The following is a 27,015-nucleotide window of genomic DNA, read 5'->3' as shown; positions in this document are numbered from 1 at the left end:
CCTGCCGCGGGCACAGCCGTTCCGCCTCCGCCGGCGGCGAGGAGCGGCCGCCCACGTCTCGCCGGCACCGGGGCAGCCCCACGGCGCTCTCGGGGTGCTCCACGCTCCGCTCCGAGCTGCTGACGCCGGGCACGCTGACTCGTGCCGTGCCGTGCCGTGCCAAGCCGCTGCGACCGTGCCGCGCTGTGCCAACCCGAGCCGAACCGAACCAAGCCAAGCCGTGCCGAGCCGAGCTGAGCCACACCGAGCCACACAGCCCCGCCTCTGTCCCCGCCCCAGCCGGTCCGGGCCCACCCCCGGCGGCGGGGCCGCTGCGCCGCCGAGCCGTGCGAGGCTTTAAGCGGCAGGTGCGGGGGAGCGGAGCACACGCGTGAGCGGCGGCTGCTGCGGCCCGGCGGTAGCGGCGGCGGGCGCCTTTCGGCTCGGCGGGAGCCGCGGCGGAGCGGAGCATGTCGGTGGCGACCGGGGGCAGCGAGGCGGCGGCAGCAGCGGGCGGAGGCGGCGGGAACCGCGTTTTCTTCCAGAGCCCCCGCGGCGGCGGCGGGAGCGGCGGCTCCTCCGGCAGCTCCTCCCGGGAGGACTCGGTGTCGGCAGCGGCGGCCGTGGTGCAGGTCCAGCAGCGGCGCCACCAGCAGGGGAAAGTGACGGTGAAATACGATCGGAAGGAGCTGCGGAAGCGGCTGGTGCTGGAGGAGTGGATCGTGGAGCAGCTGGGGCAGCTCTACGGCTGCGAGGTGCGGGTCCGGGGTCGCGGGGTCCCCGGCGCGGTTGCTGTCGCCTCAGTCCCCTCGCCCGCCGCTGCGTCCCTCGCCCCCGGCATCCTCCTTCTGCTCCGAGTCGCATTTCGGCGGTGGGCAGAGGAGCGCTGTCACCGCCACCTCCAAATGACATTCCCGGTCCACCGCCTCCACCCTGCCGCTGCCCCGCTCCTCAGTGGTGCCTCGGCTCGGGGAATGGTGAAAGGTGCCCCATGCCCTACAGAAAGGGTGTCCCCCGTGCCCTCCCGAGGTGAATAAGAGGGGACCGCCCTTTGGGGACGGGCGGTGGCTGCCGCTCGACCGGGCACAGAAGGGTCCTTTTCCTCCGTGGGGGCCCCGGCGGCTGCGGCAGGTCCGGGAATGCCAGGAGGTTCGCCCGCGGCTGTGGTGGCCGGGAGCCGCTGTCCCCGCAGCCTTCCAGGGCAGGGCGGACCGGGGCTCCGAGGCGCCTTCCTCGGGCTGGGCGGGCGTCGGTCTCCGTTAGACGCGAGCTGGCCCAGCGCCGGAGCTCGGCGGGTCGGGGAGCAGAGCGGTGTGCTGGGCACAGGGAGAGCCGGGCGGGAGAGCGGGACCTGCGCGGGGGATGTGCGGAGGCGGCTGGTGTAGAGGAGAGACTGCGGTGCGGGTACGGTCCCCTCTGGATCGTGGTTTTGCGTTATCCCGACCTACAAGAGTGGGGTAGATACTGGCCAGGAAATTTCAGTGACCAATTCGGAGATCATTAGGACGAGAATCGAAAACGCTGTGGGCTTGTATGTACGTGATTTCTACGTATCAAATCTGTTTTTCTGTTACTCTGGGCAAAGAGCGAGTGTTGCCAGAATGAATTCTCTTCTGTAGAGGACAGATGAGCAGGAGAATGTTTCAAGATTGTTGAAAGAAATGGCAACTGTTGTCTTCCTTGTGGAGATAACGATGTTGTAAACCTAATCCCCAAGGGATCGTATCTCCCTTCCACTTCGGGTATTTACTCTTACCAAAACGTTAAGGCTAAACTGAAGTTCACACATTCTTCTCCCATCAGTCGTCTAATTCACTTTTGTTAGAGACTTCTGAAGTGAGATTTGTTGAATCCAGATATAAATTTTGCAGCTAGCATGTCCAGGAGCCAACATCTCACTCCTGAGCATGCTGGAGCTAAGACAAGAGCTTGACAGTCCTTGAGGTGTGGATGTCTTTGGTGGATGTGAAAATATAAATAACCTGGGTGGAATATCTTGCACACACATAATACAAATGCTTTAAAGAAACTCCTTTAATCTCAAAAGTGATTTATTGGCAAATTTTTTAGAACGACACATAAAAAATGTGCATGTGTCAAGTTAAACCTCTTTAACTGTTCACATCCATGAGCTGTGGGAAGGAAAGATACAAATGGAAACTCCAGTTAGAAATAATAAAAATAAGCAGTTCTTAGTCTTCATCTTGGTGTGACTTGCCTCTCCAGTCTCATGACTTGTTTGGCCACATAGCCTGTAGGCTGTGAGCGTTTTCTGAGGCCGGAAGTGTTTACAGTTGTTTGTGTGAACTGATGATTCTGTGCCTCTGCAGGCTGATAACGTAGTTAGTGTCTGACCTGCTGGATCTGTCCTCTGGTTTGACTCTCACTGCTCAAAAACACCAGGCCTGTTTGGGCTGTGTGCTTTTGACAGACTGGTGAACTTGTTCTGTTCATAAGAAAGGATGTGGTATATAGGAGCAAAGCCCAATGGAATTGTTGCTGTTCTTCACAGTATTCAAATCACAGGCTTGTTGGACAAAAATCATTCATTCTTTTCCTTGTTATAGTTATTGCTTCCAACTAAAGTAGAAGGATGTATGCTTTAGAAGGTCTCTATTAAGGTGGAGACCATATATAGCTGAATAAAAATAACTTGTTAGATGGTTTGGTTTCTGAAGTGACTTTTAGGGGGAAAAGTGGTTTAGCATAACAGAACAAAATGCTTTTAGATTTGAAAGCCAAGGGCAAAATATTTAAGTAATTTTCTGCTCTTCTTTGCTATTATGCATCAACTCTATCCAGAGTCAGCACAGATGATGGTAGTGAAAAGGTCAAGCTATTAATATACTATCAGAATAAAGTTGAAGATGTATGATGAGTGTAGTGATTAAAGACAATAGCAATTTAATGCAAGATGCTTTGCTTGAATCTGCTTGAATTACTTCTAGGCTTAGAGATGTAGCTCTCAGGCTGAAATTTAATCACCTATGCAGACAGTTAATAACCCTGTCTGAGGGCAGGTTAGGAGGGGGTTGGGAATTGCTCAGTTCAATTTCTATGGAAAATCTACAATAACTTCGAATGCAATGACATTTACGTTCTGTAATGATCTAAAATCTTCCAGATTGTCAGAAATAGCCATTGAATTTTTAATCCTGGAAGAGCTAACCAATGTCAGTGTTTCATTGTTATTCTGATTCAGAGCTCTATTTCTAAGGAGCAGTGCACTTCATTTCTGGGAAGAGCCAGAAATAAGTAGAGGGTGCTTGCAATGTGGTGCACTGAAAGTCTGTAAGAAGACTTGCATGTCTCTTTGTTAGACTGCATAAATGTAGTGCCTGCTCACTGTTTTCCATTTAAATAATGTTTGCTATTATGCTAAGATTCATCAGTAAGTGGATACTTACAGAAAGATTCCCTTTATTTAAAACGAAACATGTACTCAGTCTCTCAAGTACTTGCAAGTTAAGTCAGCTATAAGCCTGTCTTGGCATGGCGACAGAGTTTAGGAGATGAGGTTGGGAAATAACAAGACAGGTTTGTTTGTGTTCTTTTTCTAGTGGATCTTGTCTTTACTGGTACATTTTTAGTTTTAAAAATTGGATGCCAAGCAATATAATGGTGTTGGGAGTGTGATTTAGAAGGAGACTATTTTTAATGCAGACCTCAGTTATATGGCACAGAGTTTAGCTGTAGAAAGGTTACTTCCACATGATGCAGACTCTAGGGATAAAAGACCCTTTACCTGAATGGTAAAGGTTATCAAGGTAGAAAACTTTAATAGGACCAGAGAGACTTAAGCAGAACCTGCCAGGCTAACGTACTCAGGTCAGGTGCTGCAGGTGAAATTGGTCTGGCTGTCTGCTTCTGGGACTGCTTCATTAAAAAAAAAGAAAAAAGTTTTATAACCTGTTTGTTGTGGTTTCTGTGAATGCTGAAACTGAGGTTATGGTTGCAGGTTAGTACATTGAAAATGCAATACTTTAGTTGCAGGACTTGAACTGGCTTCAGTGTTGACCTTTATTGGGTATCTTGGTACTAAAAATAGTTTCTCCACAGATGCTTTGTGTTTTGGGCTAAGTCCATTATTGGTTAAGAATTGCAAAATAATACTGCATAGAGTGACTTACACCATCACTATTCAATCCCTGATGGCTTGCAACTTGTAGCTCAGCATGAAAGTGGTGACAGACCAGTTTTCCAAATGTATGATCTATGTTGTGTGCACCTGCCAAACTTGTATGACTTTGTATATGAAAAACAGAGACCACTGGACTTGTCCCCAGAAACCATTCAATTTTGCAGGTGAATTTCTGTGCTCTGGGGTCCTGTCTATCCAGAATTATAGCATTTGCTATAAATGGCACACAGATTTTTGCACAATAATGAAGAAAGGTTTTGCTTGTGCTATTGATTTGTTGCTGACTATTTTTTAATGTAGAGATTTACATGTGCAAATCAAATGAGCCCCTAGACTTTGCACTCTAAAAGCTAAATACAAGACTTGCCTTCTGAGATATTGCTGAGCTTAGCTGAGTAATCAACTATTTTATTAGAGTATGTCTAGTGATATATGGAAGTCAGTGCTTGGCAGGGCATATGATGTTGGTCTGGAAGTACCAGAGTGTTGTGTTCAAGCTTATTATTTTTCCATTCCAGGAATGGAAATACGCTGACATTGTGTTTAAAAATTCACTGTACAATAAAATGCAGTTGGAAGAGCTGCCCATAAAGGCCCTTCAGGCATTTCCATTAAGAGTACAAATCCATGTCAGACTGAGAATTGTTTTGTGTAAGATTTTCTTCCATCTTCTGGTATAGATACTGCAATGACAAGAGTGGCATGAAGCACTGAAATGGGTAGGGATTTCATGTTGGCAATGGAGTATGGGAGGGAAAGGAGCAATTTAGCTCAGTCCTGTACAGATCAAGAGCTCCCTTTGCCTGGTTGCTCAGTGACTGCAGAGAGCACCCTCTTTGTCTGTCTTCCTGAAGCTGCTGGGATATGCTAACATTTCCCTCCACACACTCTGTCTTTTCCAAAACAGCCCGGTCAGCATGCTGCTAAGGCTGCCATGTGGTGATGTGGACCTGATGGTATGATCAGGTACTACTTATGCCTCAGGCTCTAGTGAGGTAATGTTTGAAATTTATTATTCATTTCTCAGAAAGGCGTTTGGTAAGAAAATCCACTGAGTAAAATGTTACAGAAGCAAACTTTTGCCTACAGTCTCACTCTTTGAATAGACTTCTAACTTGGACTAAGATCTCAGAAATGGTAATTGCATGTGGACTTCTTTCTCAATGGATTAGAAGTGGAGAGAGGCTGAGAAGAATCTGAGAACTAGAGAGAGTGTCACTCCTTTAAAAAGATGCAAGTTAGTAGGAGGCATAATAAAGGATTTCTTTCTTTGGGAGATTGAGTGTTGCACTTCAGATGCATTGGAGTAAAGAACTTGTAGATCCACCAAGGTGCTTAGAAATTTATTTGAATTATTTATTTTGGACAGCTCTTACAGATCTCCATGTTGTACAGCACAAACTTTGGTGTACTCTCTTGAGGGCAAGAAATACTGGGCAACATACTTGTGTCAGTTGAAGAGTTTCTGTGATCAGAGATCTGTAAAGGACACAGGCAAGACAAGTGTAGCAAAGGCTTATTCTATCATGTAGCAACCACAGAAAGGTATTTGAATCCCAAGAGCAGAAAATGGGAAACCTAAGAAATGCACATTGTCTTAAAACAAACGTTGTAAAATGCATGCAGTTCTTTTTGGAGGAGTGGGCTTAAGGATCTGTGAGGGTAGCAAGCACCTGATTGTGAGAAAGCCAGAGCCTTTTGTTTTTAAATGAACTTAAGATCTTGCCTTAAGTTCTAAATACCTACTCTAGCAGGAAGTGTACCACTGTTCAGCTACTGAACTTGCCTTCTTTTTGCATGCAACAGTGCAAAGGAATTCAAGGAGAGAAATTCATCACAGTCAGGTGCAAGGTTCTGCACATGGGTCAAAGCAGTCACGACCACAAATGCAAGTGGAGTGGAGAACGGATTGAAAGCAACCCTCAGCAGAAAACTTGGGGGTGTTGGTTGACAAGAACCTCAACATGAGCTGGCAATGTGCACTTGCAGCCCTGAAAGCCAATTGCATCCCAGGCCACATTAAAAGCAGCATGGCCAGCAGGTCAAGGGAGACAGTTCTTCAGCATTTACTTCACTCTTGTGAAACCCCACCTGGAGTACTGCATCCAGCTCTGGGGCCTCCAGCATAAGAAGTACATGGACAGTTTGGAGTGAGTCCAGAGGAGGGCCACAAAGATGATCAGGGGCTGCAGCACCTCTCCTGTGAAGGCCAAGAGCTGGGAATGTTCAGCCTGGAGAAGAGAAGATTTCGGGGAAACTTAGAGAGGGCCTGAAAGATAGCTTGAGAGGGGCATGTAGTGAGAGGACAAGGAGGAATGGCCTTAAATTGACAGAGGACAGGCTTAGATGAGGTAATAAAGAATAAATTCTTCACCGTGATGGTGGTGAGGCACTAGAACAGGTTGCCTAGAGAAGTTATGAACTTTGCATCCCTTGAAGTGTTGAAGCTGGATGTGGCTGGCCCAGTGGAAGATGTCCCTGCCGATGGTAGGGGGATTGGAACTAGATGAGCGTTAAGATCCCTTCCAACCCAAACCTTTCTATGATTGCAAGAAAATTACTTTTTCTACTATTTGATCTTTGTTTAGTCTAGATGTCATTTCTGTGCTGGTCATGGTTCATTGTTGTATCTGAATCAGCAGCAATATTCTTGACTACCAATTTAAAGCTTCACAACACAGATTATTGCTCAGCAGCTTTCCATAGCAATTTTTTGTCCTCTTCCTCTCTGTTCAAGATTGAACTGGTTTCTTTGTTGAAGCAGTAGGTGTGGTTGTTTTATAACAAGGTGAATAAATAATTGATTGCTTACATCACTTAAGATTTTATAATTGTACTTCTTATTAACAGTAGCTTCCAATCTTTGTGGCTACAAAGACTCTTGTGCCTTTAGGCAAATTGTTTTACATAGAGCTGGTTCTTGATTATCCAGGGTAACAAAAGAGAGGAGGGGGTGGGTGGGAGAATAGGGATACAATGGAAAAACTGTGGATAAAAAAATAAATGGTAAAGTCTGCTACAAATCATACAGTGAATGTACGGCTGAAGGGGAAGAGGGGGAACTGGTCATTAATCTGCCCCTTTTAACCATTCAGCAATTTTTGTTTATAACAAAAATTCATTATATTGCTTTTGGGCTTGATTGTAGCTTGGATGTGTTTGTACTTGTAGCACAATTAAACTACAACATGGATGATCCATCCCCACGTAGCTGAGAGCAGGTTATATTGTGCTTTGTTGAAGGTGCTGGGCTGACTTGAGCACTGTTGGTTCCTTGTGTTATGACAGTCTCTCCTTATTCTCCGTGCTTTGTATTAGCTGATCTAACCTGTGCTGTCAAAGCAAATGCCTGAAACAAAAATAACCCTGTTTAAATGAGGAAAATACCTATTTCATGGAATGTTTGACTCCTCTTATAAGGCATAGGGAATATTTCTAAATAGGTCTTGAATGTAAATAAAAAGATGTGAAGTTAAGTCTTACTTCAACCATAACAAGTAGTGTGATAGTTGGCTCTCATTACCACCCTAAACTCATTCTCTTTTGATTCATACCTTGCAAAGACTGGCTGAGCATGTTGCACTCTCATATTTCTCCCTTTAGAACAGGTTATCAGCCGCTTGAAAACACTGTAATGGGACTTAAAACCCAACCAAAAAAGCCTATGTGGTTTGTAGTGCATACTACTGAACATAATGTGTACATACTTTACATAATATTTTGACAGTGCAGGAGATGCCAATGGGCGAAAAAAAGCTATCCCATCTCTAGCCCGATTCAGTCTGAGTTATGGTTCCCTTGTCTCTTGTCACTACAGGTGATAAAGCAGCAGAAGCAATATCAATACATTCTTCCAGTCTTCTGTCTTGCCTGCAGTATTCAAAAGCCAAGCTCTTATTTTTCCCTGCCTCACATCTAACTCCAGAAACTTCTATTTGACAGCACAAATTGAGCAGGTTAGATGTGGCCATCTATCTTTGTCACCGCAACTTTTGGCTGCCTGTTGTAAAACATGAGCAGCTTCTTTTGCTGTTCTCCCACGTGACACATGGAATTATGGAAGTCAAGATTTCTAGAACTTATTAATGCTGGAGAAGGGGGTATAAAATCTTAATTGTATGCAGTCCCTACAGCAGCAGTACAGCTTTATTTCAAAGGATAGAATAAATTTAGCCTGTTAAAGATCTTCTTGGAACAAGGAATTGCTTGGGCAGAGGTACACACTGAAACAAATCAAATCTTTGAAGTGATAAGTATTTAATTCTGAGGATCACATTTCATTAGCAGAACTGTTACCTCCCCTCCCCACCACTCCCTCCCACCCTGGAAGCATGATCTCTATTCTAGGAACCAGTTCAGCATGGCATCTTAAATTATTTTCAGGGAACACACAGATTGCAGCCCCAGAAGGCATCTTGTATATTTTCAATCCATGTGATTATTTATCAGTAGCATAGATCTAGTGGACCTAAATATAGAGAAAAATCATAACATGTTACTATAGGTCTTTAATTATTAGAACACTTGTAGATTTTTAATTCAGTGCAATACTGTTCAGCCTGTAAAGTAAAGGTAGTATAGAAGATAGCATTAATTATGAGGCCTAATGGTAAGTAAGTGGATGGCTAGTGTGTGTAGTGATGCTAGTCTAGAGATGGCACTTCTAGTGGTGACTCAGAAGAGTTTACCATTCCAAATATGCTGCCAACAAGAGGATCAGACACACTTCAGTCCTCTGTGTTGGACTTCATGAAGTGCAAATGATGGCACAATCAATGCCTAATGAAAATCCTCTTACCAGACTGTCTTAATAGGATTACTTTCCAGAAGACAGAACTGGGAAGGATCTCCTAGGTCACATGGTCTGCCTTCTTATTTGCAGATAAGCTCTTTGCATTTGATGTAATTTTTTAATGGGGTAACTTGGCTATATGATGTTTCTTTCCACATTATTTTATGTATTTAAATATCACTTTTAAACCCTTTAGGCACTAGGATCTTTCCCATCCTTTCCATAAAATATAGAAAGACATAAATGAAAGACCAATACTCGCTTGGAATGCACTTGCTTGGACTTTCACTCTGGGGTGAAGTTTAAACAGATTGTAAATGTGCTTTACTGCCTGCTCTTACTCTGGGCATCATCAGACTCAAGTGATGACCACAGCTAAGGGGTAGAAGTATTAAGACAGTGATTCTCCTGTAGGTCCCTTACTACCTTATAACAAAATCCATCTTTTGAGTACGTCTGCAGACTCTGGGAGAAATGTGCTTACTAATATTTCATGGAATTCATTTAGCACTCCTTAGAAAATATGTTAGTGGCTTAAGATCCTAACTTATTTTAGCACTTGAATGGTACATTTTTTGAAGTAGATATCTAAATTAACTCCAGCATGATACAAGTTATTAGTTCTACTTTAGGTGACTGGTATGTAACATTTTGACATACTTTAAACAAAAAGAATAAGCCTCTACAGTTGGTTGGTTTACATTTTAAAAGATAGTACCTGAAGCATATAGTGCACTTTTTTTGTCAGAAGAGAATTCCATATGTTCTGAAATAAACTATTGTCTTTTTATTTTTGTTATGCTATCATGCCATTTTAGGTTTATAGTAAAATTTTGTACTCCTGTTTTAGGTGTGTTGAGGTAAAACTGCATACATAGTCTTCTTTCTTAAAACATTAACAAAGCTTCCTAGAATTTGGATTATGTTGATATTGAAAACTGAATCTTTTCTGAGTGCAGAAACTGGTGAGGGGAAGGAGTGCTGGTGATAATTAGCTCACTGGCAGCCAGAAACATGCCAGCTCTTACTTCAGCTCTTGCTGCAGTACTGCCTAGTCTGCTTAGCTAAAGATTTAATCAACTTGCTTATAGCTAGCCAACTACTTTTTGTTTATTAAACCCAAACTCTTAGGCAGAAAATTTGGTTTAGTGTCATGAAGTAATTGTGATAACCAGAGAATTCATTTATATGAGGAAGCAAATCTTTCACTGTATAATCTGGAGACTGTCTTGTTTCAGGTTGGGGCCAACAGAGGCTTCCAGGACTCGTTTCGTAAAAATCAACACCTAAACAACATCTCTGCCTTTTTTTTCCCAATATGTCTCTGAATGCTTTTTATCTTCTTTATTTTAGGTTCTTATCAGATTTCACCTTAAAATATGTAATGATTACATTGGAATTGTTAGCTCTTGCTCTTGGTTAGTAGTTTGAGGTGCATTTAATGTAGCAAGTGGAACGAGGCAGCACTATGTGCCAAAATACTTTTCTGAGAATCTGACAGTAAGAAGAAGCACTGGAATCAAACAGGGGTCCTGTATAGTCTTTAGCTTCCTTCTCTTTTTGTCATCCTTGGTGGGATAGTCACAGCAGGTTATGCCACCTCCTGGATCTGGAGTTGTTTGTGAATTCATTTTAAAGATCCCTCAGGCACTTTTCCATGTTTTGCAGTTCAGGGACTTGCCTGTGTAGCCAAGTGGTGTCTCTGGCCCCCAGGGAAGAGGAGTGTCTGCTTTAAAGCATGTTAGAACTCCTGCTGATATTTCTTGACACCAGTGGACCAGAGCCAAGATGCATTGACTGCCAGTTCCTGGCCTGCCTGCTGCTCCAAATGAGTATCTGGGGGGAGAGAGAGTCGTCACTGTGTAGAGCACACTGCTATGCCCAGGCACCACTTGGAGGAGTGACTTTCTACAAAACATGAGAAACTCTCTGTATCTCTTGCATGCATAAATTTCTTCAAAAAGATTACATTGCTTCTAGATTCTGCAGGATGTAAGTGCACTTGTTTTGATACCACTGAATAAAACATTCCTTCCCCCCCCAGAAAACAGACTTCTTGTCTCTTGTGTTAAATCTTAAAAGACCTAATACTTCTGGCTAAAGAAATAATAATGATTGAAAACTGTCTCCTGTTCCAATCATTAACACTTTAATTGGCTGGTAAGACAAAAATGTGGTGAGAAGACTATGAGTGTGTCGGGTGCTTGATGTACTCATAGTGTATGACTTTTATTGCAGAAGTCAATTTACACGCAGCTTCTCAGTGTAAAGAAAATCAATACTGGAGACTAACAGATTGTTTTTACAGGGCTGCTGAAACTGAGATGAGGAGAGCCATTTAGAAGGCCTCATTATATCACGTGCTCTTTCCTTGTGTTCTTTCAAACAATCTGATGGAGTAATTAATCCTTGAAGTGCCCCAAGAGGCAAACCTACTTAATGGCACTGCTGTTTAGCCTAAATTCCCAGACTGCAAAGGACCTGGTGTTGATCCTGTTTGATCAAAATTTTTACATGGAGCATATATTCCTTAGGTTTTTTTCCATCTTCTCTCTTAGAAGAAAGCAATCAATCTGTCAAATTTGACCTAGTGTGGCATGGTCCTAGTCGTTATTTCATTCTTGCTGTAGGCAGAATTATGTACAAATTGCAGGGAAGCAGTCAGCTGTGCCTGTTGTTGCTTGGAGATGGAGAGTGACCTGCTCTTGTGAATCGCAGAAGGCAGGGATGTCCTGTGACTACTATGTGGAAAATCACTCCACTTGCATAGTCATCAAGGCAGCAACATTTAAGCCTGGTGGCTTAAGCTCTGTGCCTTTCAAGAGTGGCTAGGTAACAGTGATTTGGTGTACAACCTGTGTTTGCTAAACTATTTGCCAAACTATTTCTGCTTGATGTGAAAGTGGATGATGACAAACAACCATGATGTGATGTTTTGTTTAACATAAGTGACATCCAGGCATAGACTTAGCATGTCCTATTTTTGAATTGAGAACACAAAGCATTTGTTCTGGAGACAGCGCTTGATTTTCAACAAATGTCTTGTTGAGATTGAATCTATGTTATGGGTATGGTTAGGAGGTGTTGAATGCTTCTCTTCCACTGCTCAGTATAGTCTGTGATCAATGCCTCTTCTTCATTTAGCAATTTCACACTCTAGTGATTCCTTTCGACTTCTGTAGAGATGCACAAATTAGACAACAATTCCTTAACCAGCATGTTCTGGCTGTATTTGGATAAGTTGTTTTGACAGTTCAGTTATAAAAACTGCAAAATAGTGGTGTCAGTACCGAAGAAGATTAAATGTAGTCTGTGACTGGGTATCAGTTTCTTCTCTATGCTTACTAGTGACACTGAAGCTGCAGAGTGCAAGGTTCTTTGAATAATGAGCACAGATTATTTTTTTTTTTAAATTAACCAACAGAATTGGACAAATGGAATACCTGGTGTGCTCTACTATGACTAGCAGTTCCTTCTTGGAAAAACAGGCATTTTGGTATCATAAAATCTTTTTCCTGTAATCACATCATCTCACCAATGATTTTTTTTCTGTATTGTGCTGAAGATGATAGAGCTGCAGTCATTGTAGCAGGGGATTGACTTTAATTGTTGAAGTTGCGGGCACAATGAGGTGAAGAGTACTCAAAATTCAGAATCTTGTGGCATTTGCCCTTGTATTTCGTGTGATACTTGTTCTTCATCATTTAGTAGCAATGGCATGAATCCCAGAGAACTGCTCTGCCTTGTGTCTTGCCCACACCCCCACCTGCTGGCTATAACCCTGTGTTCACTGCCCGTGGCTCTAGGGTAATTTATCCTCTTAGGATGCATACCACAAGGACACATCTCCTGCCTTGAGAACGGCTCTGAAATGTAAGTGCTTGAGAAGTTGGAGTAATTGGTAACTTTTTAAAAAATCCTTGTCCTAGCAAGTCATAGTTGTCCTAACTGTCATAAACACCATGCCTTTTACTAGTGGAGAACAAATACACCTCTCTCCTCTAGAGCTTGTTTCTGTGTCTCTGCAGTAGGCAGCAGAAGGATTTCCACTGCCTCTGAATGGGAAGTGCTGGGTTATCAGGGCCAGGTGGGAAGAGATTAGGGAAGAAAGTGGAAAGTTGTTCCTGGAGAGGTAGAACTAAGGTAGAGATGGCAGTAAGCATGTATAAAGTGTATAATAGGCTGCCTGCCTCGTTTCCTCATTTTTCCAGGTTATTTCTTTCACGCTAGCATGTACTTTAGATCCAGGTGTGTAGGTGTTTGTCTCTTTGGCCAAATTCTGCGGGCTTGCTTGTGCTAGTTTGATAAATATAAGTAATGTTTCTTCTGGATTGCTTTCTTCCTGTGCCCTCAAGTCCCTGGTCAAACTTGTCCCCTGTGTCTTTCTCTACTAAAGACTCACAGAAATATTCACGGTAGTGAAAGAGAGAACTACAGAAGTCAGGGGTTGTAGAGACAAACAGGATTGACAGTAGCTTGCTCTAAGCTTGCTTCTCTTCCTCTAGATGTTGCTCTTTGGACAAATAGGAGCTGGAATTTAGGAAGACTTGTTTGAATAATGTTTGAAGCAGTGCCACTATTGGAGAGTCCATTGGAGGCAGGTTAGAGGGAGAAGTAATATGGTTGCTATCAACAACTGCTAATATTTTCTACAATTAGTAAGGATGTTGGTACATTTAACTCTGAAGACATAATGATGTACTGAAATGCTTCTAAAGCATTTGTCCGGTGGTTTTTGTAACTTGTACATCAGATCTGGGCAAATGTCTTCAGGTACACTTGTACAGTTATCCCACCAATCCAAACCTATTGCCGACAGATGAAATGGTCTTTCTAGATGACTCTTTCTCAGACAGTTCTGGGATGATAAGTGTTCAATAAGATAAGTTGTTCATGGCCATAAGGATTTTCTTATGGATCAGGAACCAGGTCTAAAGGCCTGAGGTGCTGGCTGCAGCAAAAATGAAATAATAGACAGGTCTGAATTTATGTTCTGCACTCTGTCCATCTTAAAGGCATGTTATGAGGCAAATTTTTAATAGAGGAGATTTTCCACTCATGAAACTCAGCTAAACACTTATTCAATTTTAGTATTCCACCTCTGATACAGATGGTTAGTGTTAGAAAATTGCAGCCTTCCACCATGATTGTTGAAGTGACCTGTTCACCCTGTCACATTATGGCATCTGCTTCTGTTACAGAATACCACTATTTTCTCATTCTTTTGACTCTTAATTTTTTTTTTTTTATAAAAAGGCAAAACCTGAACAATATATGCAATTATTTCTGTAGCACTCAACAGGAGAATTAGGGATGTATTTTGGAAGCATTGTAACAGACTGGCTGGCTATGCCTTGAAAAAGCATATTTCTTCCTTTTTCATTTTCACAGCTGCAGTGTTAAGCATAAAAGCAGTGAAGTTAGGGTACGTCTGACTCTGTCCTCCCACACTGGCTTGTTTTTCATGTCATATGTTTGTTACTTTCAGGAGTCATCCATGTTTATGTGGGTTTTGGTTTTGGCTTTGATTTTCAAATGGTCAGTTAGCAAACCAACATTAAGAAAGTTGCATGAAAGTCTAGCCTGGAAGTTTCTTGCCCTGGAAGAGAAAATACATTGACATATATATATATAGACAAGGCAAAAGAAGGGAAGCCATCTGTGCATTAGCAAAGACTGACTTGCAGGGTAGCTGTGTGCAGAGCAGTTGGCTCTCAGCTCTGCTGCTGTAGATGAGGAGTCTTTACTTGCTGTAGTCTAAGGAGAAGGGGAAGAATAATAGCAAGTGGAGGCTGTGTGTTACTGGAGAGGAACTAATATATGCAAATATATTCTCGTTTGGCATTACTCTGACATTGTGTTGGAGATATTGCAGGAAATGAGACATGGAGTGGAAGCTGGAAGAAAAGGAGTGTGACTTCTTGTCTCCTCTCTTCTGATATAGAAATTCTCCCCTCTCAAATCTTGTAATGCTCAGTGTAGAACAGCAGTGATGCTGGAGCTGACTTCTGATAAAAATACAGCTGCAGAGCACTGGTGTTGCTGGTGGGGTTGTCTGGCAGTGAGGGAAGAAAAAACCTGGGCACCCTTGGGAAAGGAGGATGGTTGTGGAATCATAGAATTGCTTAGGTTGGAAAAGACCTTTAAGATCATTAAGTCCTAACATTAACCTAGCACTGCCAAGTCTGCCAGTAAACCATGTCCCCATGTGCCACATCTACATGTCTTCTAAATCCCTGTGGGTATAGTGACTCAACCAATTCCTTGGGCAGCATGTTTCCATGAATGGCACCCCTTTCCATGAAGAAATTTTTCTTAATATTCAATCTAAACCTCCCCTGGCATGACTTGAGGCTGTTTGCTCTTGCCCAGTCAGTTGTTACTTGGAAAGAGAGACCAACACTTCCTTTCAGATACTTGTAGGGAGCAATGAGGTCTCACTGAGCCTCCTTTTCTCCAGGCTAAACAACCCCAGCTCCCTCAGCTGCTCCTTGTAAGACTTGTGTTCCAGACTCCTCACCAGTTCTGTTGCCCTTCTCTGGACATGCTGCAGCACCTCAATGTCTTGTAATGAGTGGCCCAAAACTGAACATAGGATTCGAAGTGTGAAGTGAAGGGCTCCGTACAAGGTGATGATCACTCCCTTGTCCTGCTGGCCACACTATTTCTGCTACAGGCCAGGATGCCATTGCCCTTCTTGGCCACATGAGCTGGCTTGGGTTCAGCTGCTGTTGACCAGCACCCCCAGGTCCTCTTTTAATCAGCAGCTTTCCAGCCACTCTTCCACAAGCTCGTAGAGCTGCATGGGACTGTTGTGACCCAAGTGCAGAACCCAGTACTTGGCCTTATTGAGCCATAGCCCAACAATCCTGCCTGCCCTGATCCCTCTGCAGACCCTCCAGCAGATCAACATTCCTTCCCAACTTAATGTCATCTGCAAACTGACTGAAGGTGCACTCAATTCCCTCATCCAGATCTTCAGTAAAGATATTGAGCAGGACTGATCCCAATACTGAGCCCTGTGACTGGCTAATGGTCACCAGCAGTGGCAGCCCAGTCTGGCTCCCCAGACCTGGGCAGGAGGTGTTCTTTGCATGAGCTCATCTAGGGATACTTCTACCAAAAATGACTGCACAAATGGTGTTTGGTGGAAGATCTGCTCTTCAGTGTTGGTTTATGCAGTGGTCTGGCAGTGCTGCATGGGGCTCACTGCAGCGTGCAGCCCTGGACCTGGCTGCAGGTCACCCACCTGTTCCATGGGCATTGCCTGGGACAGGGAATGGCAGCCAGGGCCTGGCCCACCCCCAGCCAGGAGAGGCAGCCAGCCAAGCCAAGGGCACTGGGGCAGCCCCAGCCCTGGCATCTCCCTGTGGCTGGGCCAGGGGAAGGCTGGGATGTGGGTCTGGCTCAGCAGGGCCAGTGGCTGGGCAGGGCTGTGGGCAGGGCTGTGGCACCTGGCCCTGCTGGGACATAGCTGGGCAGGGGCTCATGGCCCCAGGAGCTGATATGGGGGGCTGTGGGGATGGCCCTGCAGCCCAGGCTCTCAGTTTGGCTGCCTGGTCTGGCTTGCCTGTGGGCAGAGCCTGTTTTAGGATACATTTCTATAGGAGCCTTTGGGGGCTGGGTGTTTCTTAAGGCTGTTGGGGGCAAATAGAGGAAGTTTGTCCTTGAAAGGAGAGCTCCAGGTCTGGATTGCAGACTGTAACACAGGGCTGTGGGTTGTGTTAACATGTGTGTCACGACTGGACTGAGAGTTTGAAGAGGTCATGAAGAGGTCTGAAGAACTGCAGACCCAATTATGTTATCATAATCAAAGTGGCCATATGGACCCTGATGAGAAGGTGTGTGTGGCACCATTACTTTAGTTTTTTTTGTAAAGATTTGTTTTTTGAAGTGCCTTTGTTCAGCCATGAAACCCATTTAAATGTCAACTTCTGAACCGCATTTCTTATTTTAATTTCGTCACATCACAACAGTTTGATATGCTGAAAGATTTTGCTTGCTACAGTCTTTGTTGCTGAGGCTGAAATAGCAGTAAAAGGCAGAGCAGGAGACAGGAAGGGAGAAGAGGGGCAGGCTAAGCCCAGAGTCCATCAATGCTGCTTGGAGGCCCTGCAGTCCTGTCAGGGAATGGGGGCTGGCTGGAGGTATTAAAAGGAGAAAAGAAGGTAGGGGCATGAGTACTATATCTGATCCACTGAAGCTGGCCATGCACTCTCCTCCCTGTCATTCAAGTGCAGTGGTAGATAACACAGGATTAAAGGAAGTACAGGAGCTGATTACTTTTCTGGTTGTATCTTCATAACATTTAGAACTGTTATGAAGAACATTACCTGACCTGTGAAGATTTCTGCAAAGATTCCTGTAGGTAAAAAAAAAAAAAGGACTAAATTTTCTGGATAATAGTTTCTTTGCAGCAGTGTAAGCTGGTCTTGACTGCTGCTGTGTTAATGGTGCCTTAAAGAAAACTATCAGCAGGCTAATGGCAGCTTTGAAAACAAAAACTTACCCTGCTTCATCCTATTCATATCCAAAGAGATGTACATTTCCAATCCTAATGATCCATTTAACTGCCAAGATTAAACACAAGAAAAAAAATATATGCAATTAAAGAGGAAGAAGCATGTTAATGTAACATTGAGGCTGCATGATTGAGGACAGTCAAGCAACTGGAAGACAGATCTTTAAAACTGAGGTAAGTTTTCATTTGGCTCTTAGAGAATTTTATTCTTCCTGTTTCCCAGATAAATATTTACATTGCTTTGATTCTGAAGCACAGTCTGAAGTGCTCAAAGGTTAATGAACAAAGCTTCAGCATTAAGGGCTAGCTAAGTATTTCCTCCATGTCAGAGATGGAAACAATCACTTTATGACACTCATACTTGATGGTAAGATACTACTGGAAGATTGTTGGAATGATTCATCTGTTTAAACTGTATTTAATTTAGGACCACCTCCATTTACTGTTTGTAATTCCTGTTTCCTAAGAGTGGAGCTCCTCACTTGCTTCAGAAACCAAGTTCCTTGTGAATTGCAGACTTCTGCAGGATAGCAAGCTTCTAGTGTACAAGCATGCTTCAAGCATGCAAGACAGCCTTGCATGTAAAACAGCCAGATGCAGAGCAGGTGCACTGACCTGGGCTCCTGGATGCAGTGCACTTGTAAGCAGCATGGATCACTGTGTACTTGGCCACTTCAGTCCCATGTGCCTGTTGCTAGGACTGCTGGTGTCTTATTCCCACGGGGTTTTTTTTTCTGCATTAAACTGATCTGCTTTTTATTTCCCAGGGAATTGTGGGAACTTGTCTGTTCTTGAGGCATGTTTTGAAGGGGAAGGGAAGAAGATATTGTGGGAAAACATCAAATAACTGAATTTGCTTTAGGGCTGAAATCAAAGGGCTATAATCATCAAAAGGTGGAAGAGAACTAGCCCACAAGAAAGCAGCAGTGAGGGTTTTGCCTGTAGCTCCAAATAGGCCAGGGTGGCTGAGAGTGGAGCACTGCATGCAAGGTGCACTGACTACTTATGTGAGTGAGTGAGTGGGAGCTCATTTGGAGCAGTGCATGAGTAAAGGCCAAAGCTGACTTGCAATAAAACAAAATGTTACAAGAAGGCCAGAATAGTTTCCTGAGAATGAAAAAGTTAAATGAGACAGCTACCATTGCCTTGGCTACTAGGGCAATGTGAAGATGCTTTGATTTAAAACTTTGGCCCAGTGCTCTTCTCACCTAAGCCAGATTGAATGTGTAGATAACATAAACCACCAAGCTGCTCTTACTGAGAGACTGGTAATTTTTAACTGCAGCTTGTTTCTCTGTACATTTGGAATCTTGTAGATTGGAAGCTCAACCAGCTATTATTTCTCCTTTGGCTCTATCTGCAGTGTTTCACGGCTTCATATGAATATTCCCTACTTGAGTATATATATGGATTTTCAGTTATGAAAAGTAGGGTTTTTTTCTTTGTGTATACTTTCTGTTTGTTTGTTGAAACTTAAAAATTAACCCGTATTCCTTAGTGTATTTTAATAAATTGTTACCCAGATCTACAGCAGAAACCACAGTAGGAAATGAGTTCTGGTCTCTGTGTAGAAACAAGGTGAAACTGATGTCCTAATTTTTCTAATTAACTACATAATTGTTTAATCCCTTTGGAAAATGGTAGTGTAAATGTGTGTACTTTGGTTTTGAATATTTTTGTTTTACAAAGTATCTTATGCCTTGGCTTGTCTTTATTCAGTGGTAGATGCCAAAGGCATTATATGAAGCATCTTCAGCATTTTTAAAGTGGAATAAATATAGAAGTACTCTTGGCACAGCTATCTCCTTCTTGCAGCTGAAGGTAATGGGGATTTTAAACAAAGGGATATTGGGAATGTTTGATTTCAGTGACTGGCAATGGGTTCTGCTACCTTCTTTTAACTCTGTGTTCCACAGGCCAGCTAGAAAGCTTGTGTTGGCCTCTTTTCTGGTCACAAAATCCTACCTGGTTGCCTATATTTTGCTCTGCTGAAACGACGAGGCAAGGACTGCTACAGCCATTCCATGTTCAGTGGATTTTACCCTGTGAACTCCTGTTATGGAAGGCAGCACTGTTTATTATGAATGTAGGATTTATTAGTGTCCTGACATCTGTGCTTGGCACCGTGTGTGCAGAACTGAACCATTTGTGCTTTATCTAAGGTACCTGCCTGTAGGAGGAATATGGGTACAGCGTCTTTTACACAGATCTTCTACAAGCTGTGAAGATGCATTTGAGGGGGTTGTTCCATCTTCTGTCTTCCAAGCCATCTGGGTTTAGAAGAATATGAGAAGGATTAAAAGTAGATATTTGGCAGCTTTGGGCAGTAATGAGAAAGTGGGGTCCTCAAACAGTGTCCAAATGTAGCTTCTTTAGAAACATCTCAACCTTTTTTCTCTTCTTTATATTCAGAAAACAGTTCTCACTCCTCTAATCCTGTATGTTGTCTTTGAACCAGCAGATAGGGACCTCATAAATGGCCCAAGCTTTCTAAGCCCTCCACCAGAGGAGTCAGACATTTCCTAAGCTGTTGCTTTGACAGTGAAGTTCAGAAAACGGGGGCATGCAGGGGTGGAAAGTGTTTGCTGCACTGGAGGAATTCCTCATGTTTAGATGTGCTCGTTGTGGAGACATTCTGGAAGTGATGAGGTGAACTTTAAACTGTGCTTGCATCGGCCATTTGAAGGATTAAGAGGACTGGCACCGAGTGAAGGTCAGTGGGAAGGAGCTGATGATACCACTTGTGCTGACTTGTAGGTCCCTGTGCCAGCCACTGCCTTCTCTGAGCTAAGTTTCAAATGCTTTGATTTGGTTTGCTGAAGCAAAGCTTGCCTGTGGAGGCTGCATATGTGTGCAGCCCAGCTCTGCTTAGTTGGAACAAAAAGTCTATCCAGGAGCTTGGATTCAGGCCAATTACTGCATGAGAAAATTCTCATTCTCCTCCTGTATTTTCACATGCTCACTCGGCCCGACCAGCTCTTGGAAAAGAACTGGTGTTTCTTTAGAATTTGACGGTGTCAGTCGGCTCATCCAAACTTTATAATTTGAAACCGGGTATTCTATTATTAGCTGTAGCCTGAAGTGGTTTTCAGAATCCACCTGTCATTTTGATTATGCTTACTCTTTATTTGTATTGTTTCCTTGTTCATTGATATGAGAAAATATTAAAGAAATGTGCATCCCTTGCAGCTTGTGGCTAATGTGGTATGCTAGCATGTTTTAGAATGCCTAAAAAGAGTTTTAAAGGAATCTGGTAGTGTAGGTTAGACAGAGTGATTACATGCAACCCTGACTATGCATGGGAGTCGTCTACAGCTCAGGCTTTTGAGTTGAGAGGAGGGAAAAGAGAGTTTGGAGATACCTGAACACCGATTTACCACTACCAGGTATATAAATGCTGAGCAGGAGTGGTTTCTCCCCCCCTCCTTTAAAATGGGCATAAACACTTTTTCCAAGCTCGGGACAGTTTGCTGAACTCCCTCAAATACAAATCCTGAAAGCTGCTTCTCTGGCCTGTATGAGTTTGGATTGTAACTAGATCAGGGTTGGCTGCATTTTAAAGGCATAAAGTTTATTTTTTTCCATTATCAAGCTAAAATGATGTGTTAGAAATGTTTGGCAGAAAATTTTGTCTGTGTGTCTTCTGCCACGCTCTTATCACCCTAGCTTGAAATTGGCCGGAAAGATAATGATCCTATAACACAATGATACCTGTAGGATTAAACTGCTTATTTTCACAAAATTTACACAACCTTTGAGTATCTTCACTAAGGTGAAGAGCTTCATGCTTTTTTAGTTGGCAGTGATTCCACACAGGTAAGTTGTTATAGCTTCAATTGTATTCTTGAAAAGGAAAAGGCTTTATTTGGGCACCTGAGAATCAAGACATGAATTGCAGGAAACTCACACTTCCTTAGCACTAGTACTTCCCAATCCATGTCATTGTTTCTGCTCTGTGTAACAGACAGGAGGAATTCAAACACAGATGTGATACACAGCCTTCTTTTGAGTAGTTTCTTTGTTGGATACTGACAGACTAATCATGGCAGATTTATCTTTCTTTGTCTGTTGTTTGTTTGTTTTGTTTATGGAAGACTATTCACTCTAAAGTGTATGTTTTATTAAAGAAATTTACCTGCTAGCAACAAGTCCCACACTGATGTGAAACATTGTCAAGCTACCAGTTGTTCCCTGGATCTCCTTTGTTGATGTGCCACTTCATTGCTCTTTGGTGTGCCACAGTGTAAAAAAAGCAAACCACAAACAAATACCAGAACAAAATGATCCACCTGAAAATACACCACCTCACTTCCCCAAGCCCCATTGATCCTGGATGGTACTCTGGGAGTCCCAGCTTTTGTCTACAAGAAATCTTGTGGAAGTCAACTCTTTTGGGATGCATTGGATGTAGCTTGTGCTGAAAACTCCTTTGACAGCTGAAATCTTTTAAAGTGGAAAACAACAGAAACATGAGACAGTAGCAGCATGGAGCTTCCTCTTATCTTTTTTTCCCAGGGAGGGAAAGGGAGTGCCTGACTTTGATCTTATTACCTTCCTTCCACCTGATTCTCTGTGCATGTTCATGCAGTTTCATGTCTGGAGACTTGATTATCCTTTCTGGTGTTCCTGAAATATCTCCCATTTGAGAAAATCTGTAGGTGGAGATAGAAAACCCTGTGAGAATCTGGAGGAACAAAGATTATAGGAGTCTTCTTCATTCACATATTTGTGTCCAGGCTGATCCAGGGCTTCAAACCTTAAGACTTTGTATATTTATAAAAAAAGTAGCCAGTTAGAAATAACTTTATTGTTTGTTTTACAGAGTATTATACTTTGAATTCAAGTTCATTTGAGCTGGAAATTCTGTATCAGACATAGACTGGCACACAGCTGGTACTTTAAAAATGCACAGGAGTGCTTCTGGATTCCTTTTGATGGCAGCAGTTGTGTAACCATGACTGTAAGGTCAGGCTCAATGTTTGTGGAAGGCGTGCGATGCTTATGCCTATCATTTTGTCCCTAGAATGGAAATGGGCTGCTGCAGGTATTTGGTTTATATGCAGATGTTTTGTAGGTGTGGCCCAAATTAAGAAGGAGCTCTACTGAAGGACTGTATTTTAGATTCCTTGGAATTCGTTCCTCAGCTATGCCCTGTAGGGTAATGATGCTATGTTTCTTACATGTACTTCACTGGCACTTGAAACTCTGGGTTTCAGAGTATATGCTAAGTACAGTGTCAGTGAGAACACTGCTGTCCTTTACACCTACCATTTTATCTTAAGTTGCAGTGTTTATTGCTTGAAGTTTTCTTCTCCTGCATTTCCAATCCTATCTTTTATTTCAAAGGTGGAGTAATGTGAAAAGAATGCAAAATAGTCAGCTCTTTGTCTGAGATGTACTAGTGATAAGAAGCTGAACTCTGAACTATGTTTAAGAACTGGAGCAGATTGTTTTAGTTCCTTTTCTTGGAAGTAGAAAATAATTTTCTACAGAAAAGACTACTATGCTATATTAATTAAATCTGTCCAAGTTGAATGTTTGACTTGAGAAGGGTTGAGGTTATGGTTTGTTTGTTTGGGGTTTTTGGTGGTTTTTGTTTGTTTGGGGTTTTGGTGGTTTTTGTTTGTTTGGGGTTTTGGTGGTTTTTGTTTGTTTGGGGTTTTTTGTTTGTTTTTTTTGTGGGTATTTTTGTGGGTTTTTTTGGTCACTGAAATTACCATTTTTTGGTGTTCAAGGTAACCAGCTGGTAGTGTCCATATTCAGAACTTTTGGTGTGGTAGTAAAATAATTAGTCTTAAAATACAGTGTAACAGATGGAAAAGGCAAATTACATTAGTTGTAATTTATAATATGTGTCTTTTGGTCAAGCATTATGAGCAACACAATCAGACAGCCTTTAAGACAGTCTGTGCTTAGTCCCATGTCCTGACCCAACCTTTATCATGGTACACTGGTTAACTTTATCAAGGTCTGAAGGAAAGCGCTGTGTCCAGATTTTCTGGGCTAGGATGATGCTCTGTGTTGCCTTCAGGATCAAAAATAGCAGCAGTGAACTTCAGCTACTCCTGTAACAGGAGGATGTAGGTCTTCAATGTAGTTATACGAGAGAGACCATTGGTAAGATTTATCTGCTGGGAGACAGACCTCTGTGCTGTAGTGCTTGATGCTCCCTTACCAGTCTCCTGTTGTTTACTGCTGAGGGATGGTTGCTCAGCCATAGAATCATTGAATAGGTTGGAAGGTACCTTAGAGACCATCCAGTTCCAACCCCCCTGCTGTGGGCAGGGTTGCTCAAAGTGCCATCCAGCCTAGCCTGGAATACTCCAGGAATGAGGCATGATGCTATTTCTATGGGAGACATAGAAAGCTTGTGGCAGACATAGAAAGCCAGGTGAGAGAAATCCCAACTTGTGAGCCCTGGGCTTTGGTTAAAAAAAAAAAAAATTAAAAAATTTGTAGCTTAGTTTTAAAATATTGTCCAACATAAATGATTTTGACCAGATGACATTCTCATTCTGGAAGATGTCTGCTCCTGAGTTAGATATGACTCTTTACATGTGGAGTGGTTTAGTGTGTATGAATTTTAGTTGTCATGTGATTAATGTGTATATTAGATAGCAGGGAAGGTGAAGAATGGAGGAGGCTAACCTCCAAGTGTTTCCAAGAAGCAAGATAGTTAAAGGAAAGTAAGACTCAGGAATGAGCAGCTGAAGTGTGAATCCAGGTAAATTCCTTGAATGGTTCCTTGAGAGTGTGCCAGAGGCTAGAAACTAGCTAGCATTGTCCAGAAGGATGACACACGTGTTAGTCTCACCTGATGGCTTGCTCAAGCTGTTCTGGCTCCTTGCTGTAAATGTATTGTATTGGCTGAGTTCCAGATCCAGAAATTTTGAGCCCATATTACAGAAATCATGAAGTAATTTAGAAAAACAAAGTTGGTCTGTCTCTTTACTCTTAATTGTTCTTGCCAGCAACTTTTGAATGATGCCCAAAACCTTATTAAAAATGCTTTGGCAGTTGTTACAGGTCCTTCTGGAGGACAAAGTTACCATTATTAGAGCCCTACTGTGAGAGGCACTTAGTCGTAAATGCAAATGAGATTTAGTACTGCCTGAAGAATGTCTAGTGATGGTGACTGCAATGCACCCAAGTGAGATGGTGTTCAATCCATCCAGAACTGTTGGTAGTCTGCAGCTCTCATCTAAGGTGGCTGGCCTCAAAATAGGGTATTAAAGATGAGCACCATTTTGGACCCTGAAAACATTCTGGGAAGCAGAAGACTTAACTAATAATACTTTGTTTGTGAACACAAAGATGGCTTTCTAGAAGGACACTTGCCTTTCATGAGCTTGCAGAGACAGAGGAATCAGCTCACTGGACATCATCTCAAGACTGTGTAGTAAAGTTCCCAGTTTGTCTGTTAAGTAAAAAACTGCATTTTAACTTCTAATCACAGTATTTTTTCTGATGCACTTTCATGTGTTCTGGGGTCTGAAAGACAAGTTTAAGCTTTTAACCTCTACTCATGGGGATTTTCAGAAATTTGGGCTCAAAACCTTTTAACGCTAAGCACATTTTAGCCCTGGTAACTAGGTGTGGTGCTGAAGCAGGATATGTGTTGTTTTGAGCCACTATCTGGCCAGGGAGCAGTACACATGGGCATGGCCTAGGTTCATTGTGGCCCTGTGAGCAAAGCAGCATGGAATTTTTAAAAAATGTTAAAACACTTCGTTCTGGAGATGGCTCAGAACAAGGCCCCTACACAATGAGTAGACAAAGAGGCTACTGTAGCACAAACAGATGGATTTTAGCAGAACAAAATAAGATGTAGCTGTACGTACTACCAGTAACACATCCTCTAATCTGGCAAAGCTTGTGCTCTTTGCTGAACCAGACTTCAACTCTGTTTGGTTATTTGTTTGGAGCATCTGTCTTTGTTGTGAGGATCAAAGTACTATCTGGAGGTACATGTGAGGTAAAGTGTCTGAGATTGTTTTAGAGTTTATATGACAGTGACATTTTTAGTGAAGAGAAGAAATGTATTTTGAAATTTGACTTGTTAAGCACTCGTTTAATAAGACTTATGCTGTGTTGGTTTTCCTGTTTGGAATTCAAAGGCTGAGGAGTTAATATTAAATTTCAATCCCAGCTCTCCTGATTTACTTGCTAAACATTTAAAATTTTAAATTTTGAGATGCAAACCACAAGGTTTTTTGGTGTAGTGCAAATGATACTGGCTATTTTCACATTTTTGTGGCTTTTAATGGACTTGAGCATCTCTTAGCATGGTGCCTGGCATGCTCTGAATTTCAAGATTGGAGCCTTGCAAGAGTTACTAGTTTAACCTTGACTCTTTTGATGCCAGCTCTTCTAGGAGGAGAAACTTGCTGAGATTTAGCTTAAAAATTTTGGAACTAGCAGAGAGCTGTTTTGTGTCTCTTCATAATAGCTGGCCCTGACAGTTTAACAGAGCTTATTGACCATCTGCTTTGTCTAGTTTGCCACATGGCAGAGTAACAACTAAGCCAAAATACTGGCAGGACAGTGTATTAATTAAACAATTTTCTTGTGAACACTATCAAGATACTAATTTGATTGATGTTGTACATTTAACTTGAAGAGTTTTGTCCTTTCTCTTGCTGCACTTGCTGGGTATTGAGCTGAAGACCACAGGATGGTTGGTGAGGAAGGAGATGTTTGTGTGTTGGAGTCCCTATTTGTCTCCTTGCCCTCCATCTTCTGTTAACCCACTCTCAACAGATGGGATCCGGACAGTATTACAGTCTTGCTCCCCTGCTGCTACTTCTGACTGCTGTTCTTTGCCTCTCACAAAGCTGGCAAAGCAACAGCTGTTTCATAGTTTTTCTGTTTGAAGGGAGAAACATAGCAAGGGGAGAGACTGAAAGACCAGTCATCTTGCTTGCATAAGACTAGAGAGAAATATCATGCTTGTCTCTTTTTAGAGAGCCAGTAACTCCTCTGTGAACAGATTTCCTGTTCTCCAGTGTTTGTGTTCCTGGAAATGCAATGCATTTTTCTCCAAGGTGAGAGGAGAAGCTGAGAGCTTTAAGCAAATAGCACTGGTTCTGTCTGCATGTACCTAGCTGGAGGAACCTGACTGTGGGCTGCTTGTTAGTGTGACTAATTCTGCTCAAAGGCACAGCCCCTTGGGAAGGCAGATTTTAAATCCAGACTGTGCTGGTGGCAGAGATGTGTAACATGCTCTCTGAAAGGGGATGTGGTGAGACTTTGGCAATATCCAACAACTGTCTGCTTGATCAAGGGACATGCTGTAGGTAGCATCTCTGCATCTAGAAGATGAATCCTGTTGAGCTTGTTATAATGAACAGATGGCTTGTTAATATGTTCTGCTGTGCTATGGCAAGTCATGCTTCTTCAAGGCATTGCTAGCTACACTTTCATTGCAGAAATTTATGTACATTCTCTTTCTTCTGATAATTTTCTGTAATGATGGGTTCATGCATATGTGGAGGTAGGTGTATGTTTCTGGTCTGTTAACGCGGTCCTGAAGGGTTGGTGTTTATGTATGTGTGCGCTGTGTATATAGTATGCTCTTGGATG

General features: G+C 42.7%; 1 protein-coding gene across 1 annotated transcript in view; it reads left to right on the top strand.

The window, feature by feature from the left end:
* Positions 1–347: 347 nt before the first annotated feature.
* PPP1R14C (protein phosphatase 1 regulatory inhibitor subunit 14C) overlaps positions 348–27,015 on the top strand; it is a 51,501-nt gene continuing 24,833 nt past the window's right edge. Inside the window, exon 1 of the mRNA XM_066546970.1 lies at positions 348–734. Within this exon, the coding sequence (XP_066403067.1) occupies positions 450–734 (285 nt within the window). The 5' untranslated portion in view covers positions 348–449. The remainder of the gene's footprint in view (positions 735–27,015) is intronic.

The sequence above is a fragment of the Molothrus aeneus genome, chromosome 3 (genome assembly GCF_037042795.1).
Source record: "Molothrus aeneus isolate 106 chromosome 3, BPBGC_Maene_1.0, whole genome shotgun sequence".
NCBI classification, from domain to species: domain Eukaryota; kingdom Metazoa; phylum Chordata; class Aves; order Passeriformes; family Icteridae; genus Molothrus; species Molothrus aeneus.
This window is presented reverse-complemented; position numbering and strand designations above follow the sequence as displayed.